Source organism: Lepisosteus platostomus, chromosome 12 (genome assembly GCF_059453375.1).
Source record: "Lepisosteus platostomus isolate fLepPlt1 chromosome 12, fLepPlt1.hap1, whole genome shotgun sequence".
Taxonomy (NCBI): Eukaryota; Metazoa; Chordata; class Actinopteri; order Semionotiformes; family Lepisosteidae; genus Lepisosteus; species Lepisosteus platostomus.
Window position 1 is genome coordinate 22,483,977 of NC_142622.1, and position 19,971 is coordinate 22,503,947.

Below are 19,971 nucleotides of genomic sequence, written 5' to 3' on the forward strand. Positions count from 1 at the left end.
AATTAACTAAATCACTTTTATACTATTCTGCTACTGACTGGGAGCGCATAGGACATCCACCCATGACTTATTAGACTCCCAGGTGAAATATGGGACGAACAACTCCTCGCCATGTGCAGGGAGCTCCAGTGGGTCCATAAGTGGGGAATCATGATACCAACCATTCCAACTTGGTTGACTTCTCAATGAGCAGGACCAAGCCCTCCCTCTCTCTCCTTCTGTTTGGAACAACCAAGGGAAAGATTGCTTCATTGGAAAAAGCCACTCTCTCAGCAATATTGTGCAGAGACCAAGTTTTCACCAGATGCAGATGAACCCCATGAACTGTCAACTCTTTTCCATGGCATATCATTACCTCCTGCTTGATCACTGTTGTGTGCCTGAGAGTAAAGAATCCTGAGCTTGGAGAATCAGACTTACCGAAGCATCACCTCCCTCCTCCCTGTTGCCATCCAAGCAGAGCATGTAAAAAAACAAGAGAGAGGGTCATTAACATATGGACTATAACAGACTCAAATGAAAGGTATAGGAGAACTAAAAGGAACAAGGCTGTAGATGATTCAAGACTACTAGATATAATCTTGATGATTACAAAAGCAACTGTAAAAACAGGAAAGTAACATTTTTGAAGTGCCTTTAACAGGCACTGCTTGCACAAGTCTCTGAGGGAGACAGACCACCACAGAACACTACGTATTGCTATAGGTTTTATAATGGTGACTTATGTACACACAGCTGCTTAATCAGAGGATGAAAATAAAGACTCCAAATGTACAACATTTAAGTTCCTGAAGAATTGTGGGCTGCACATACACAAACAACAAGAATCAGAAATGTCATGTTATCTTATTTTTAGTAAATCTGCATCAACATATTTAGCTCCCTACTTTATCAGTATATTAGCATACTGCTGAGAAAAAACAGCAAGAAGAGAGACTGTTTTGAAATGAGTCTCCTCTTTTCTCCTCCTATGGCTTGGCTGTACAGTCTTCATCCTGGAGGGCTAAGGCACCAGCAGATGTTTTAGATTGCTACACCAAGCAGCACCTGAAGACTCTGGGAGAAGCTGTTAAATCGGTCTAATTAAGCCACAAAAGAGTGAAGTCAAATCCTTAATAGCTGAGCTGGAATGAAAACTTGCAGAGATACTGGCCCTCCAGGACCAAGATTGGACACCCGAAGCTTACAAGTAGTTAAGAAGCAGTTATAATGCACTAAGACGAATTTCCCAATTCATTCTTTTTTAAGGAGAAATATACTCTCAAGAAAAAATGCTGTTTTAACAGAAAACCATTTCGCACATTTTTAGAAACACCAAAACATTATTTCCTGAATCATTTCTTCCTACAGAGTACCGATTATTCAATCTCAGGTTTTACAGCGGTTCAATAGTCATTCCAATCTCGTTCTCAGAAAGCACCATCTGAGTAATCCTGCGTAGGCTCTGTAGATGGAGTTCACATGCAGGGGATTTTCCCTTATTACTCATTTCTATTTGCAAACAAAACAGCAGCTGACAGTGTGCCAGGGAGTCACACTGTAATGACTGGTGCCAGCTTCGCCTTCACCTTTAGAGATTAAAGGTGTTTTTTTTCTGTGAATTATCAGCAGCTTTGACGCTATTCCTCAAACTCACATGACATGACATACTCACAAATGACATAAAATGTATTTTTCAGCAGTCAGCTACTGAACAATATGTAGGCGTGAAAAACGTTTCTGCAAATACAACCTTACCTATGTGACCTCCAAACTCTTTAGACTAATGTACTTTTTTTCAGAGCTTGATTAGCAAGGGGTTGCCATTCCCCTTCTTAAAAAAAATAAAGATACTTGCACTTATGTGCCCTGCAATGGCACACCCTCCATGATGTTCTCCTGCCCCTTGGGGTTCCAGGATGGGCTCTGGGTTATTTAACCCTAATCAGGGCAGTGTTCTGAAGATGTCAGTATTTATATAGTGCTTTCTCTCCCAAAGTGTTCAAAATGTAGAAGCTAACCATTTCAACTATATCCGCAAAGATAGTGTCCTTTACGAACAGACGTTTCCATAACTTCTATAAATATAGCGCCTAGACGTATGAGAATGCAACCCTGGACTCTTCACCCTAAGCGATCTTGATCCGTGATGAGTTAAGAAATTAAAGTGCTTAATACGTTGCAAGTCATAGTGCTGCTGCTGGTCAGTTATTTGGTGTAAATGAATCTACAATAAAGAAAAGTGAGGAAGCCATCAGAATGAGTGCAAGAAGTGGAACAGCGTCATCACTTAAGGTCTCGTACCTGCCACCTGACCCAATCTGCATGGGCGTCATCGCAGCTATAAAGGTTAGAATTATATCAAACTCATTTAAGAACTTTCTATATAAATTAGCATTTAAAACAAATAGTATGTTTCTCTTTACTCTGATGTTACTGTTTTATTATAGGTGAAAAAAAACCTCTAACCCTATTTTTCCCTATAAAATCTCACATTTCCTAACCACAAACTGACCTACCACAAGGGTTTTCAGGAACATAACCCTTGCAGTTAGGAAGGGATCAACGTACTCTTATTTAAAGATGCCTAGTCTGGCTCCAGAGAATAACATGCAACACAAAAAAAGCCAGACTGAAAATCTGTCACCTACGATTACTAATCAGCATCCCGTGTTAGATTCTGAATACTGGACCACTATACATGAACATTTTTCTTTGTGAGAAAACGATCACAATGCTGCACTGGTTAAAACTGTTTGAAAAACAAAGGTTTTCATATGACGTACAGGTGTGACAAGCTACCTGGGCTTTTAAACCAGGCCCCAGTGTCACTACACACGCACGCAACAGAAGCAGCAAGGAAGGAGAACTGTGGTTGCTTGGATGGAAATAAACATGTCCTGCCTCAGGTCATAGCCACTGTTTATGCTCACTGCAAAACAACACACAGCAAACCCCACCCTCTCCCAAGGAGCACTACCAGCGTGCTTTGGCCTACCGCCTTTCACAGTAACTATTTTACGCGTGTTTCTTTATCACAGTTTATGTGACCTTCCTGGGAAAATCACAAGTCAAACAAAAACTTGAGTCATTTCTTTCACATCAGTACGGTCAGTCGAGAACACAGTGGCGTTCCCCGTTTAAAGGCGTTCCAGGAGGAGTAGCTAGGCTACAGACCCACCCACAGGAATGCAGCTTTTATCCATGACCTTTGTAGCACAGTTCTAGCAACAGGGAGGAGGAGCTGTGGTTATGCCACAGCAGAGGCATCACTACTCACCAGGCAATGCAAATACAAAGACTGGTCCTGAAGCTCTTTCAATTCCAGCTTCTGTAACAGCTAGTCACGTTGCTGAACAGTACACACAGCTTGCCTGGATATGCAAGGATCAGAGAAGTGCTTCTCTCATTGCACTCTCCGTTTCTCTTGGCATATAAGGCTTGCAAACAAGCAGAGCCCCTTCCACCCACACTGCTGCTCTGATTTTTAGTAGCAATCTGATCTCAAAATCTTGTCTAGTGGGCTGACATGAAAGAATTGACTAGACGGTTCATCTCGGGCTCCCTCAACCTGTGCCTTAATTTCAGTCCTGAACATATCGCCTCACAATTTCTAACATTCTTCTCTCTCCCCATCATTCTCTTTCCCGAGTTCAGTGGGGTCTGCAAAAAAAATTGTACTGTGTAAACATGATTAAGTTCTTGAAACAGGTCTCTATTATTAAGATTAATGGCTATCTCAACACTTCCTTCAATGTTAGGGGTTCCAAAATAAGCTGAGAGTAGGGATGTTGAGATTAACCAGTTTCACTATTAATCACGATTAGAAATGTCACAGTTTCCAAACCGTGAGAATTTTAGAAGCTACAGGGAAAATTCTATTTTAGAAGCCTCGCGTTGCATGTTGCCCTGAAAAATTCCTCCCGCGAGGGAGTCACGTGTGTGCGCGGTGTGCCTGGCTTGGCTCAGCTGGTTAGTCCAACAACACCTTAGTTAGCCTACAGAGAGCAGGCGTGCTGTGAAAATGGCGGAGGGATACGACATCTCAGCTTTCGATCCACCCAAAAAAAGCGCCTTAAATGGGCAGTGTGGGAGCATTTTGGATATCTAAAAGACGATCAGGGAGTAGTAAAAGATGACGGGGACCCAATTTGCAAAACGTGCCGGGAAAAAAAGCAACTGCCAAAGGTTCAAACATGTCTAATCGGCTTCAGCATCTCTGTGATCACCACCCATCCCTCTATACACAAGTCAAGGTAAAAAAATAAACTAGCTAACGTTACATTAGTTCGCTTATGTTAGGGCTCGCCCAGGCTGGAGCAGCTCACAGTGGAGCAGTCCTCTGTGCGTGTTTAAAATCCACTTTCATTTTCATTCGAGTTGATTTTGCGGGGATACCTCTATCACTTAAACATTTTTCCTATAATTGGTGTTCGCCACCAGTCCACCCACTGGCCCCGGCGTTAAAGTAAATACACTTTTTATTGACGAGTGGCGAAGTTTCAAGGGAGGAGAGGGATGGGCTGAGACTCTGACCTCTCTGAATATTCATTTGCCCACTATAAACTATTTCTACATATTTTATTTACTTTTATATATTCAAAAAGGTACATACTGTATTATTTGGACAGCTACAGTGAATTCTTAAATGTACCTACTTTTCCCCCATCATATTTATGTTTTTAATATAAAGTAGGCTTACATGTTTTATTTGCAGGACCAAAAGAATGTTATGAAAAAAAATGTATAATTATGCTATGTCTTTTTTTCCTCCATAGTGTCTCATGATAAATTACCTCCCCCCCCCCCCAAAAAAAAAGTAAAACCTGAGACTAAACTGGAGATATTTCCTGAGACTATAAGCGTACCATCAAAATCTCACAACGTGACATCCCCAGCTGAGAGGATCTCTTCCAGCAGAAACTCCCTCTGCATTACCCATTGAACGCTGACAATCTTACTAATGAGAACAGCTGTTAGTTGCTCCGTTCCCTACCATCCACGCAAGTTCAACTATCCGGGTTGTTACCGATGGAGGAAAGCTGCGAGATACGAGCCCTTTCATCTGGGCTACAGGTCCACACAGCTGCAGTGCTCAGCCTGGACTATGGATATTAACTACTGATACTGCCATTCCTGGCAAGTCTCGCACCATCTGACACTCTTCGCACACTGAAAATGTTTCTCCCTTAGCTCCAAGACAAGACAATGCATTTAAAAAAGGTCACTCCGGAGGCAGCACAAACTATGCATGCTACTTTCCACCACTGGCTTTCTAGGAAAGTGGCAGTAATATCCTATTATTCCAGCATTCTCTTACAATAAAACAACTACAGGAAACCAAAGAATCCTGCAAAGGTTCTGCATTATTCCCCTGCATTTATCTAGCATATTTTTCCAGTGTAATCTACATCTTCAAGATGGCATAAGGGTCCACAGACTGGGCAATGAAGTATTACGAATTAAAGAGTGCTGTTGAGCGTTTGGTGTGAGTGAATCTACGTTTTGTACAATGTAAAAGAAGTGGAGCAGTATCATCCCTTAAGGTCTTGCACATGCCACCTGATCCAATCTGTATGGGCATCATCACATCAAAGGTATAAACTCTGACAGAAACTGATGTAAAAACTACACATTATTATTTCCAAAATAGATTGCGTTTTTCCTCTATTCTAATGTTATCGTTTTACTTTATCGGTTGAATGGTGACTTTACTTTCCCCAACCCTATTTTTCCCCCTAAGATCTTAAGTTTACTAACCGCATATTGACCTACCACAAGGGTTTTCAGGAACGTAACCCAGTTGGCAGAGGATCAATCTTATTTAAAGATGCCTTGCCTGGCTCCATTGACTCAAACGCAACAAAAAAAGCCAGACTGACAATCTGTCACCTGTGATAACTAATCAGTATCCTGTGTTAGATTAAGAATACTGGGCCATCACTCAGGGTAACAGGAATATAAAGCAGATACCTAAATACAATATATTTTTCCTGCAGGATAGAATGCAGAGGCCAGCATTCTCTACTGTATAGCCTTTCTAGTGTTACTGAGCTCTCCCGTGGGAATTTCAGGGAGGTGACTGCTGCCATGACAACAAGGGTTACGGTTGACGGTATCCCAGGAAACTGGGTCAAGATGGTCACGCAAACAAGCCTGGGTGACTGCAGAGCAGGGCCACTGAGCAGAGCACCAACCTGCGGCAAGGAGACCTTGAAAGGCTACACGTGGCCAGCCCCCCCACAACCCTCCAGTTCAACTAAAATAAAAACTCTTTTCTCAATTAAAGCCATTTTAATATCACAAAAACCACTTGCTCTCATGGAACTCACAGTCGAGGACTTCTCACCCTGAAATAATACTCACTTTGCACTCCTGCCTGGAAAATATTAGCTTCATGAATATGCTAGACATTTAAAGTCCTTTCCGATTAATTTCTGTGGTTTATTTGCCGAACGTTGACATTAAAAGCTGGCTCATGGATATCATGACGCTGTAAGGCTGATTTGGTGCTCACCATGAAAGGATCTTAAATAACTGACAAAAGTTGCTCAAAGCAGTGCAGCAGACAAAACCAGACAATATCATGTAAATAAACATTACATGATCTTGCACACTGAATGCTCAAGGAATTCCTGAAGTTTCTGGGTTCAATGATTAATCAGCCCAAACTAACTTGTCAGGCAATACATTTTTTTTCTCAAAAACCTCACTGGGAGAAGTATGGAAGGAAGCCAACCACTGAATTAAGTCTCATAATCTTGAAAACCTAATTTTACACTTCTGGATCTTTGTGCCAAAGTACACCAGAGTTAGTGCATGACTATTTATAGATTCTAGGCAAACTAGAACACAGTGAAAAATTCAAACAGCTCAAGAGACTGATTAAGAGGTATTATGTTTGATATGAGGAGTCTCTTGATTATAGTTTGATTTGGAGAGTAGAATATAGTACAACAGGTAGGTAAACCATAGCAGGATATTTTAATCAGCCATATAGAAACAGGTAGCCTATGCCGCCAGGACACTGGCAAACGTCCTGAAGCACAAGTGTCATTTGTCCAGCAAAAGCATTAACTGAAAAATGGGTGGTAAGGTTTGCATGGCAACATCAGCATGAAACAGGCAGGGAAAAAAAAAAAACAGGAAACCACGCTGGTCAGCTTTGAGCTCTGTGGACCATCACCATGCTAGATGGAAAGTATTCCTGCCTCCAATGTCATATAAAATTTATCTGAATTCCTGAGCATTTTTAATCCAATCCACAAGAGGAATAATATGGCATAACCTACTGTGTAGGAATGCATGCAATCTTGAAGGTGTATCACTATAGTTCAAGATTTGCTGAACATACCCAAAATCTTGCCTAAAATAATACACTGATGCTTAATGGCAATTTCATCTAAAGCCACAAGAAATATCCTGAACCTAAGCAAGAGAAGGAAATGCTGAAAGATACAGTACAGGACCAGTAGTCTCAAAAGTATATATGCCTTTAGAATCAGTTTAAAACCAGGGCCTGTAGGAGGTTTAAACTGGAATTCAAAAAGAACATTCCAGAGTTAGATCCTATATGACATAATGTTCCAGGCTCTGTTGCACTGGGCTGGGAAAGGAAAGAAAAATGCCTGTTTACTGCAGTGAACTAAAACTGCAGATGAATCTAGCAGCCCGAAGCTACTGATCCAAAGAATGTGCAGAATACATCAGGCAAGGAAGAGTCCTGAGTTGAAAATGTAGTCTAAACTATGACACCCGCAATGAACTGTGAACCACTAACTTGCACTTGCAAGCAGATGTATAGTATCATGTTTGAAATATTACTTCATAAACATACAACTAAAAACCAAAACAAGATCTTAAATTTGTAAAATAATGAAATCACCTGCAATTTAATAGTGTGCACTCTTAAATGGAAACAGTAGCCTTATTATCTTCTGAGTCAAACTACCATTTGACTCAGCAGATAAGGTGGCAATTCAAAATAAAATGAACAAAGAAAAGGAATTCAATTTAATAAATCACAATAAAAAATCATTCTGTATGCAAATTAACTTGTGTGAATGAGAAATAGACATTCATATTTAAGTATATCAATACACAGATATCACTGGGGGGGGTAGCACAGAGTACTGGGAAAGCCTTTGGACTCATGACTGATGTGGGTTTGAGTTCCCACTAGACACTGTAGTTGAGTGAGGAACATCACCCCATTAGCACCAGTGCACCCAGCTGTATAAGTGAGCATATGAACAAGTAATAGGTTTATTCCATGCTGAAAAAAAGAAGAAAGAGAACACAACGTTTCGGCCGTGGAGCCTTCTTCAGGTGTGAGCATATGTCTTGCTAGATCACCGTGTTTCACTGCCAGTTCTGTCATGGTAACCCTTTCAACAATACTGGAGTAGGGATTTGTACACCAACTATCTCATCACTATCTACGTTTTTTAGAACATTTTTGGGCATTTGAATAAACATTTGTTTTTGGTTACACGTTTTATTAACTGACCTCTCATGACAAACGAATAACTGTTTGTCAAGCACTAAATCACCTCATTAAGTGAGATAGTTGATTGAGCACTGGGGATGAGGTTATTTATCCTACATAATGTCAGGCCTGGTAAAAATCACGAATGAAAAAACACAGAAAGGAGCTGACATGCCCCACTCATCAAGGGAACAGCACCAGCATGGCACTGGTATGTTGGAGGCTGGACTGAGTCACTCGAGATGAACTTGCCGGTTGTGAAGCCAAGTCCTGACCACACTGACCAACCTCAGAGAGTCCAGTTCAGTATTGGAGAACAAAACTTTATTGTGTACAGGAGAACAATCAGATGGGGTGGGACAGACTATCCAGTCACTTCAGACATCCACCTGTAATGACAGATTTTAACCAGCAGTGCTACATTAACCTTACATGGGCCTCATCTGCTGCTATCCTGCAGTCTCATCCTAATCCTAGCATTCCAGCAGGACACTCACATGTCCTCCTGTTTCTCAGATAACAGAGGCTTTCTTGCATGATGGGAATGTGCCATGGGCACCCTTCTCGCCAGACTGGAGCCCCACTGATCATCTGTGGGATGAAATGGGGTTGCATGCGTCATTGAGGGCTCAGAGACCAGTGAACAGGCATATTCTTGTCAAGGCTGAACAAGAGGAAGGGGGCATGAATCCCACAGCTTGGCATCTGCAACCTGGTATAAAGGAGATCTAAATCTTACATTGCTCCCAAAGGAGGACAGATTTGCTACCAGGACTTGTACAGAGGACCTCCTATTGAAGATTGTTTTTGCCAATATCTTTGTGAATTGGGTACAATTACAAGGGATAAATCTGTTGGGATTAAATATGTGATCACATATTTAAAGCACATACAGAAACCTGCTGTTGTGTAATTCCCAGAGCATCTTAACCAATGCTAAATTCTAAAGCGCGAAAATCATTTACAAAAGGGAGGTAAACCCATTATTTGCAAATAACGGAAAAACGTGACCGATTAATGAAACTGTAAAACAAAACTGAGTGCAGCAAGTAAAACTTAGTGGCACTACCTGGTTAGGCTAAGATACACTGCCATGTCTGATCCTGAGCAAACGCATCTTTAATCCCAATCAGCAACAGCAAAGTAAACACATGCGTTGCAGATCAGGATTAGCCACAGGATGAACAAGATCATGCGAATCAGGTGTGCGTGCTTCCAGGATTATCCAGTGCATCAGGTTCGGATATAGATTGAGGAGCTGTGACATCAATTATTTTTGCAAAACAATGCAATAAGGCAGCATTCCAAAGCAGTAGGCAAGGGAGCTGTTTTTAAATCACTTCTACTTAACTACAGTTAACAGCAAATTTTAAGTTCCTTCTTTTTTAACAAAAATACAAACACCAATTGTGCTTTTATGGCATGTTAGTGAGCTTCCTCTTCCCTTTTGAGTCATTCAGCATCATGACACTGTATCTAATCAGGACTCAAGAGGCAGCTTTCAGCGCCGCGTGTGCGTTAAGCCCTTGGTATTGAATGAAAGCTGATCCGGTAAAATGCAAGAAAAAGATGTTACAGTACATTTGATCAGGAACATCAGACTAAGCATGCGTGTTTGTACCTTCAGAGGCTATTATATCCAATTTTAAGGTATCACGCTAATGTTAGGTAATGCTGGATTTTTTTATGCCCCAATACAGTCAGTCACTTTCCAATGCATCACATTTTAGGGCTTCTGAAACATATTGTATTTGCATTATATTCAGATGGTATATGCATGTTCACCAACACCACAGCACCCGAGTAAGTTTCAAACCATTGTTTTGCAAAGGAAATAGGAGTTTAGCCAGTTTGCCTGGTATTACAGTTAGGATTCATCAGAATGTGAAAGTGCCAGAGGACCAAGAGTTTACTGAAGTCAAAGGACAATATATGGCTTTAAATTAAGATATAAAAAGATGCTTTTAGCCAGCTACCATTTATAATTCATTTTCTATGTGCTTGTTAACCTGGGTCACGTTCCTGCATCCTAGAGTGATTTATTAGTTTCTTCAATGGCTCTGCCTCATCCCATCAATTATCAGAAAGGCGCTTATTCTTGGTAAGGGCTGTGACAACTTTTCTAAGTCTCCAATGGAGACACGAGCACTTACACAAGTTAGAAGCATGAAGTGAAACGCTGTGTCCAGCACATAGAGACGACATTTTCTCTGGACCCAAGCCAGTGTACAGTAAAAATCATATTTCCATCTTTTCCGTTGCCCAAGGAAATGTGTTCTTCTGTGGCTTAGTCCTCTCTGTAATCATCTACTTACAATCAAATCTGAACTGTAAATTTTCATTGATGGATTTCAAAGAGGAAAAGACAGCAATAGGAAGAGAATAAGTAGGTCAACCACCAAAACAAAAGCACAAAAGCCAAACAGATTCCCTAATGGAAAACCTTTTTTCATTCATGTATCTTACATAGGCTCAGAAAGACGTTTGTTTCACAATCTGAATGCTTGTCCATTTCTTTGTTATGTAATTACTTCTTGTCCTTTCCTTTGATCTGTAACGGAGGTTGTTTTGCTTGTCTTATTGCCTGCAGCTCTTTGAGAGCTCGTCCTGTTTCATGATATTTTGGTGGGTGTTTGCCCTGTCCTTTGATATGCGACAAGTTGATTTGTTTGCCCTGTCGTCTGTTATGTACTTGTGAGTGCCATTCCCAGGAAGGAAATTAGTTGTTGTAGCCGTTACTTTAATACCTTTCCTAGTGAGGTGAAGTGGTAATATTGAACAGTTCAATAGGTGCAATATTTACATGTCCCACTTCACCAAGCATCTGTATTGTCTACAATGTCAAAGCAGCTCAGGCTCAGGGCCTCTTGAGGGGCTCAGAAGATAACGTTGGTTGACTGAGTGCACGCTGAGCTCTACAGACGTGGGCTCAAGCCCTAGTCAATGTCTCTACCAGACTGGGACCTTGATTGCCTAAGCAGTGGCACTCCGCTTAATTTAGATGAGTTGGCTAGAGTCTCTCCACAGCACAGCGACCCCTTTAGCCTCCTAGGAGCTTACAGGCTCTCAAGCCGAGACATGAAGAACACAATCAACCATTCAGAATCGGAGGGGTGTACAATTTATATAAACAACCTCGCAGATTCCTGGATTCTCTTGGCCTACACGATATGTGAGGTTAATCCTGAGTTTGTAAGGAATGTTTCCGAGTCCAACACTCACTGAACCATGTCTCAAGCGTGATCCAGTCCTGTCTGCAAGTGGGTGTCAGTGCTTTAAACACTGCAAGTAAGTTTTTACACAATACCTCAAGTGTAGAAATTCCTGCTTGGCAACTTACTTTCCTGTGCCAATCCTCCCAGCAACACTTAAAAGTGTAAAATGCTGGAGCACTTGTGTATTACATACACACTGGGTACATGTGGGCTGAAGGACTCAAAACCCCACCAAATTTTTGGCCCCCGCTCCTGTAATCAGGAAAATACCTTCCCTTCTGTACAGTTACAGCAGCAAAAGGAGAACCCTGGGGCTTTCTGTAATTTAGATTAATGAACCTATTAGCTCAATCAAGTCACGCGATAACATTTGTACAAGTGTAGAAGACCAAACACCACATCACACCCTGAGCAAACACAGTTGGTTTTTAAATATTTGCAACAGCGCAGCCAGAAGGGAGATGCTAAGTGCAGCCGATGTTACCATGAACGGAATTCTTGGCAGCTCTATTAAATATAAAAGTGAGGGAATGGGTCAGCTGGAGGAGAGATTTTAACTGAATCACAAGACCAAAAGCCTTTTCTGTGTTCAGTTCGCCAGCTGCCATATCACCCTGCAGCCCACTGAAGCTAAGCAGCAGGTGTGATCCTGGTCAGTACCTGGATGGGAGACCTCCGGGGAAAAACTAAGGTTGCTGCTGGAAGAGGTGTTAGTGGGGCCAGCAGGGGGAGCTCACCCTGCAGTCCATGTGGGTCCTAATGCCCCAGTGTAGTGATGGGGGCACTATATTGTAAACAGGCGCCGTCCTTCAGATGAGACGTAAAACCAAGGTCCTGACTCTCCGTGGTCATTAAAAATCCCAGGGCGTTTTTCGAAAAAAATAGGGGTGTAACCCCGGCGTCCTGGCCAAATTTCCCATTGGCCCTTACCAATCATGGCCTCCTAATAATCACCGTCTATGAAGTGGCTTCATTACTCTATTTTTAACCCACTGATAGCTGATGTGTGGTGAGCGTTCTGGCTCACTATGGCTGCAGTCGCATCATCCAGGTGGATGCTGCACATTGGTGGTGGTGGAGGGGAGTCCCCATTACCTGTAAAGCGCTTTGAGTGGAGTGTCCAGAAAAGCGCTATATAAGTGTATGCAATTATTTTTATTATTAGTTCCACCTGTAGAGGCAGGATTTTCACATGGCTTTCACTGAGGTAGCAAGCGATAGATAGCTTGAACAGCTTACAGTAGCTGAAAACGTTAAGGTATACACAACTTGGGCCACCCAGGAACTTGAAAAGTCAGTGCTAATAGTGCATATACAGATATAGTTCATATGTCATGTTTTTAACTGCATATCAATACACATGCAAATTAAGGATTGGTCTGTTTTGAAATACTTCCCAAGACCAAAATGCTGTGACTTCATGTACTCTGAACATTTGCTCATATAGATCCAGTCTTTTCTGTGCCAGGTATGGATCAACAATTAAATAAGAAGAAATGCTGGGGCCAGCACTAACAACCACAAGAGATGTTAACAATGTATACTGCTTTAATCAGTAAGCATTGATCATAGGGTTTTAAAAGGCCTTTCTTCCTGATACATCTCTCTACCACTGCTGCAGATACTTGAGAACTAAGCATGTGTGAAAACTGAAGAGAATGCTTAGGCTTTTTGAGTCTTTTTTGACAGTATTAGAAGGTGGTGGAGCGGCAGTTGGCATTGCAGCCTTGCAGCAGTGGTGCCCTGGGTTCAATTCCAGCGGTGCTATCAGTGTGGACTTTTTACGTCCTCCCTGTGTTTGCATGGGTTTCCTCCTGCCGTCCAAATACATCCTGGTGGGTCGATTAGCTTCTTGGAAAACTGGCCCAGATCGAGCGTGTGCGTCTGCCTGTGTCTATGTGTGCGCTGTGATGGACCGGCATCCCCTCCAGGGTGTATCCTGCCTTGTGACCATTGCTGGCAGGGACAGGCCTGAATTGGATGAAAGGGTTAGAAAATGGATGGAGGGATGATAGTATATAGCCAGTGATGAACACACATGAAAGGGTATCAGCTTGTGATTTGAGTTGCATCTTACTCAGTAAAAAAAAACAAAGCTTTAGTCTCTACCAGCATGAACCGAGTATTGTTAACGGTTACTGTTAAAAGTCATGATTGTCACAGCTCAAGGAAAATAAAAACGCACTAACCCTTGAAGGTAACTATTTCAAAGAGCAACGGCTTCACATGCCCATAACAGTCAAAGAACGTTTTTAAGTGACCCTTAAAACCCTATGACCCTTGCCAGGAAGGGAGCACTTAAATAGATGGCTGACATTAGGCTGGGATTTCCAACCCTATTCCGGGAGAGGCCCAATCCAGCAAATGTTATAGGTAACAAATATACTGACTGTTTCTACATTCTTGAAACGATTCAACCGATGAATTGTGATGAACTGCAAATTGTTAAATGAAATTAAAAGCAATGCAAAACAAAACCCAAAGCAGGAAGAGAGTTCCCTAAATTGAGTACAATACTTGCTTAACCGATCAGTTTGTTACAGGTTATCCCAGTCTTCGGAAACAAGTTGACTCCGAGTGGCCGATAAGACTTAAGAAATTCTGAAAAAAACTACCCGTTTTACTTTCCAGTTTAAGTAAATATAGGGCACATTTTTCTTTAGCCTCAACCCTGTCCTACGGTAAATGATTACTACAGTTTGTAGCCATTACAGATTACTACACTCTGTACTACAGTTTATGATTTGCAAACAAAGCCTTTTTAAGACTGAAAAAGACCTCTAGGAGAGATAGAGTTAAATAAGTCTTCTTGAGTCATTACAGTACAACACATGGGTGTTAGTTTGGGAGGGTGAAGTCTTTTCAGTCCCTTGAAATGGTGTTTTCAAGAGATATGGGGGCACTGCATGCAAAGTGACTAATGCTACATCAGCCTACCGAACAGTAGAGAAGCTGCCTGAATGCATGTGCTGCAGGAAAACATGATGGAATAGTGATGCTGTGCTCTTTTTCAGCACGGAATTCAGCTCTAATTAACCTCCACTTGTTCCTTTGCAGCTTCAGTTAAGACCTAACCATGAGAATCCTGCTTTGACAATTACAAGTTTGAAGGCCTGTACCCGTAATAAGACTAGTAGTGTTCAGCTCTGTGTTAAATGTCATGCTACATCAGCTTTATGCAAATCTGCGCTACACCTGCCACACCGCTCTCAGTGCGCAGAGCCCAAGTGGGGTTTGTCAGGGAGCCCGAGCCAGGCCGTGTCAGTGTGCAGTCTCTGTTGCGCGGTGTCCCCGTGGGGTGCAGCAAGCGAGAGTACCTGATCTCCGTCTCCACAAGCGTATCCATTTACAGCTGGTCTGGGGTTACGGCCCGGTGCCGCTGTGCGCTGTGCGCTGCTGCTGCTGCTGCTGGCCGGGCGCAAACCAGCTCAGAGCAGCGAGCTCTCCGAGGTGATGTCACACCTGACAGGATTAAAGAAACACTGCTCCAGTTAACAGCACCTGCACTGGCCCCTGGGGGGCCCCCCCTCCCCTCACTGCCACACCCCCCTGCAGCAGGGCGGCTCACTGCAGCCGAGACAGCTGTGCGGAAGAGTGGCATGACGGGCTCGCCGCCCCCTGCGTGCGTTTCAGCCCCACTGCCTTCTTCTCCATCGGGATTATTCCATAAAGTAGCCACACTGGTGGCTAAAAACTTGTCAGGGCGACTTTTGTCACTAAACTATTACCAAGTGTGGACACCCCAATCGCTGAGGTGGATGTAGGCGGAGGTTCAAAAGGTAATGGTGCTAGGTAAGCCATTACTGCACACAAGACGAGAGAAAACGGTCAAAAAGGGTTTTATTACAACGACCTGCTTATTTCACAATCTCTCTCCTGGAATGGAGGGCTGTGCACTAACACAAGGGACCCTGGGTGGTACCATATATTTTAAATCTTTCCAGTAACCAGACTAGAGTACCGATTACATCAAAACCTCCACTTGCTGCATAAATCAGGACTTCCACTGGTTTCCACTGGTTAGAATAAAGAACGCGGGATTGACTATGGCCAAGAATGAGCTGGCAGCTTATAATTTAGTGTTTGGAGGAGAAGTTGGATTATTTTTTGCTTTGGCTGAGGCCAAATTCAGTAGTATGTAGGCAACACTCTCATGTTGCAGCATCACAAGCCAAATACAAAGACCTGGTGAAATACACGGAGAAGGTCCTCAGATTTGCTTGTACCACGGTCACGGCTGTTCAGGGGCTGAAGACACAGGACAGACGTTAGAAGAGTTCCACATTGCATCGCTGTGATTTCATAATCGCTAAGCCTGACTCCATATTTTGTTCACATTTGCTTCCATTCACCCACGGTCAGAAGGCTGCTTAATTTTTGGCAACCAGAAGCCTATTCTGAAGGCATACCTTCAGAGTGGACAGGCTGGAGAGGACCTCAGTACACCCCAGGGAAAATCTGGCGAGACCAAATAACCTAGTCAGCAGATTTTTGGAAAGTGGAAGAAAACCGAAGCACCTGGCAAAATGTCACACGATCGTGGGGGAGAGCATACAAACTCCACACAGAAGGTAAGTCGGGTTACAATCAAGCCCAGAACCCCAGAGACTGAGCTTCTCGCTGGCCGGAGAGCCTCTGACTAAAGTCAAGGAGGCATTCATATCTGAGTGTAGACCCTAAAGAGATGGGAAGCATTGTTAAAAAAAACGCTGTGGTTTTTCAACCCATCTTCATTCCTCATCTTGCAATCTTTCACGACCACAGTTAGAGGCGACTGCAGAGAGTGCCTGGGGTCTGCCGGAAAGACAAAGCAGGTGTGCGGAGTGAAGAAAGCAAGAGAAAAGTGAAACAGTGAGGCAGAGAAGACTGTAATAGCTTCCTCCGATTTCTATCATGCAATCACATTTCCTGCCCATTCAAAGACTTTCTCACAGATCTCTCTTTATAGTGAACATCCAGTGTTCTTTTTTTACTCTCTTTGAGTGCCACTACGTTTACATTTATGATCTCTTAACTCTGCAAAAATTATAAAAATGCTCAATATATTAACTTCATGATTCTCTATGCAGACTGACTCAGAATAATAAAACAAACTTGAAGTACACAGTATTAGTCAACAGTTAAACATGGCACAGCTCAACCTACTGCTCAATACACCTCTATCCACCACCTGAGTGGGGTGGCTGATAGAATCATCCCCCACCCACTCCTCAAAGACCTAATGATTCCAATCATTAGTCAGGAATCACCGCGCAGACTGTTATCCAAAGGGAAATCCTGGATTTACGATCATGGTGAGTCATTGCTGTATCTGCTCGGTAGCGTTTATGAAACCAGAAAGAGGAAAGATCTATTTCACTACTGTACGTACATGACCCTGAAAGTCAAAGGTGAATCAGAGAGTCATGTTTTTAAGAAGACATTACTAGTAGATCCCACTAAGATGTCTTTCAAGCTAGACTCTCAGAAAAGCCCTAAATCCCAACTTTAATGACAGGGCTGGGTGTGACTACATTGATGTTGCAAATAATCGTGGATATGATCATTTAAGTCTTGAGCTTAATATAAAACAAAAAACTTAATGGTCACCTCTTAGGACTGTCATGCAGCAACAACTGTAAGGAAGAAATGTATTTCTTTTCATTCCAGCTGCTCTCTTATTACTGAGAAGGTCACAGGTGGTATTTTATATTCATCCATTTCTTTGAGCAAATTCAGTTTCTACTGTCCTGTGTTAGCATGACCCTCAAAATTGCTTTGCGATTGTGCACACAGTGAAAGGGTTTACCTAAACAATATATCCATTAATCTATTATACTTTAATGGTAAATCCGATTAACTCAAAAATGTGTAAAATTGTGTTCATGATTAACACCATCGACAAACAAAGCCCATCTGTAATTAAACTATAGGTCACAAACTATTAAACAGTTCTTATCCTAAATGGCAATAAAGGTAGCAGGAAACTATTGGGAAGGACTAGCAAGGCAATCCACAGCACTGCGGAAACATAGTCGTCTATCAAAAATTCACTTTATCAAACCTCAAGAGTATCGCTAGCACATGATATGCTACATCATGATTTTAACAGAATACTCAAATCCCATGGTGACACCTGGGTCTCAGCCTGTGCAAGAACAAAGAGCATCAAGGCACAAGGATTTCAACTTTTCACGAACAGAGCTGCGGCACAGAGCTAATTGGTTTCTACAGGTAGACACAGAACAGACCACTCCAGTGCCTCTATCTGGTCCATAGCAGGACATCTAAATCCTGAGCAATAAATGCCTGCTGGGAGAAAAAGGGGAAATATTAAAGTCACCTTACATGTCTCCAGTTAATGAAACAGAAATGTAATCTCATCTAAAAGTTAAAGCGATTTTTAGACAATGCCACTTTTGGCTTTCTTCAGAACTGTGTTGAAAAAAACTCAGAGAAGTACTTAGCCAAATATGATACCAATGATACCAAAAAGGCGTAGATTTAAAATGGCACTAGACACATATATGCCCAGATGAAAACAGGATTCTGTGGACCACATGTTCCTGCGAGCCCTAGTGACTTCTGAGTTCTTGCTCCAATCAGAGTAGTCAAACAATGAACGCGATTATTTTCTTAGAAGTATACAAGATTTTACTTGAAATGATTTAGCCTAAAACACTTACTCCTTATAAGATACAATTATCTATAACACACTTCAGAGATGGGTAAGAAGCATTCAATTTATATAGTTAATTAGGCCAACTATGTCATAGATGAGCTGGAACAAAACTCTCAAGACGTTAGGTGCTTCCAGAGAAAGCGTGCCTCAGACTGAGCTTAGGGCAGCCCTGAAAATGAAAACAAGACTACAAGAACTGCAACTTTCGAAAGCTGATCACCAGGACTCTGGAGAAACAGCACCACTTAATGCTTCCGTCTATGGGGGAGACAGGCCGCTGTCCTCATTCCACACATTTTTCATTAGAAAGCAATATCACTGTAACGTGTTTGATCATCACATGAGCACAGGATGGCGACTACTACAATTGAACTGCATGTGACGGTCCTAGCTCTGATCCAAGAGGAGAACTAACAGGCATGTAAATTAAGGTATACAGATCTAGTTAAGTTCAGACATCATAGACCTAGTTAGGTTCAGAAGTCCGTAGATGGTCCACTGTACTTGAATTCATTTTAAGCCTTATTACTAGTTTAATTCTTCAGTCCTGACCTCACCTTGACATGATCTTAAGACGAGCACGACTGAGTGCGATTAAGTGCACACTGGCTGCTAAAGTGCACAGAGAGAAAGCTGGGCTGTTTCCCAAAATGGCACATTCTTCTCTCTCTATCGAATGCTGCATTGTGCGGTTGCACCAGAGAATCACCCAGAGGAGTGAAGACCACAATTCCAGGACTGACAGGCAGGCTACATCCAGAAGGGTTCAGATCTAACACTGTCAGGCTGCAAGAACAAAGCATGATTTGGGGGAGTTTACAAATACAGACAGACAAGCTAAAACCCCAGCAAACCCCCTCTGTAGGCTAGGCCAAAAGACCAGGAGCAAATCGCGCACATGGAAACAGGGACAATATCGGATACAGTTGGAAATTCAGTTCTTACCAAGTACAGCCGTGGGCGTGTGGAGGGAAAAAATAGAGGCTGTGCCTTACCGTGGAAACTCACTGTCAAAGACCTTCAAAAAGCTGTACTTATCAGATTCTTTGATCACTAAGCCTCTAATGGGCTAGCATGCTGGCAAGAATAGCTATTCACTTTCCGAATGCTTTCTAACTTTGTAACAAAGTCACTGCTCTGGAGACCTGGCACAGTTGCCCTTCTGAAAAGGTTTCCTAGAGCTGCACACCACAAATGTTCAAGTGCTGATCAGAGTGGCAAAAAGCGATCTTGGAAAACAGCATGAAAGACTTCAGCTGCCCAAGACTGCCAGGTACAATTACCGATTGCCTCGTAATAGTCGTTGAGCTGTGTGACAGTTTCTGCGTTTCTATAACAATGTACACCGTGACACCTTCAAGGACTGGAGTAGAGTGATAATTTTGACAATGATAACATGCTTTAAAAGGATATGACACAAACTACACCAAACCTGATCCCCTGTCATTATCTTGCTGTTCAGATGGATGAAGTGGAAACACAGTACAGATGATTTCACCAGCCTGGCATTAGACAAACACTACATATCTACATTTTGAACTTATTTTCTCTCAATAATACCAGCATGCATAGGGCCTAAACTATAGTTTGCCATTTGGAGTTATGTCCTCTCAAAGTGCAAGAAACTC

At 42.3% G+C, this 19,971-nt stretch overlaps 1 protein-coding gene across 4 annotated transcripts in view; it reads right to left on the bottom strand.

Moving 5' to 3' along the window:
• Window positions 1-19,971, bottom strand: part of setd2 (SET domain containing 2, histone lysine methyltransferase) — a 60,617-nt gene that overhangs the window by 37,649 nt on the left and 2,997 nt on the right. For 3 of the 4 annotated variants that reach the window (XM_088601394.1, XM_088601395.1, XM_088601397.1), the window contains 2 exons: window positions 15,000-15,144; window positions 421-442 (listed from right to left, as the gene is read on the bottom strand). In XM_088601394.1, the coding sequence (XP_088457520.1) occupies window positions 421-442; window positions 15,000-15,028 (51 nt within the window). In that variant the 5' untranslated portion in view covers window positions 15,029-15,144. The remainder of the gene's footprint in view (window positions 1-420; window positions 443-14,999; window positions 15,145-19,971) is intronic. The other variant, XM_088601393.1, reaches the window with a different exon arrangement.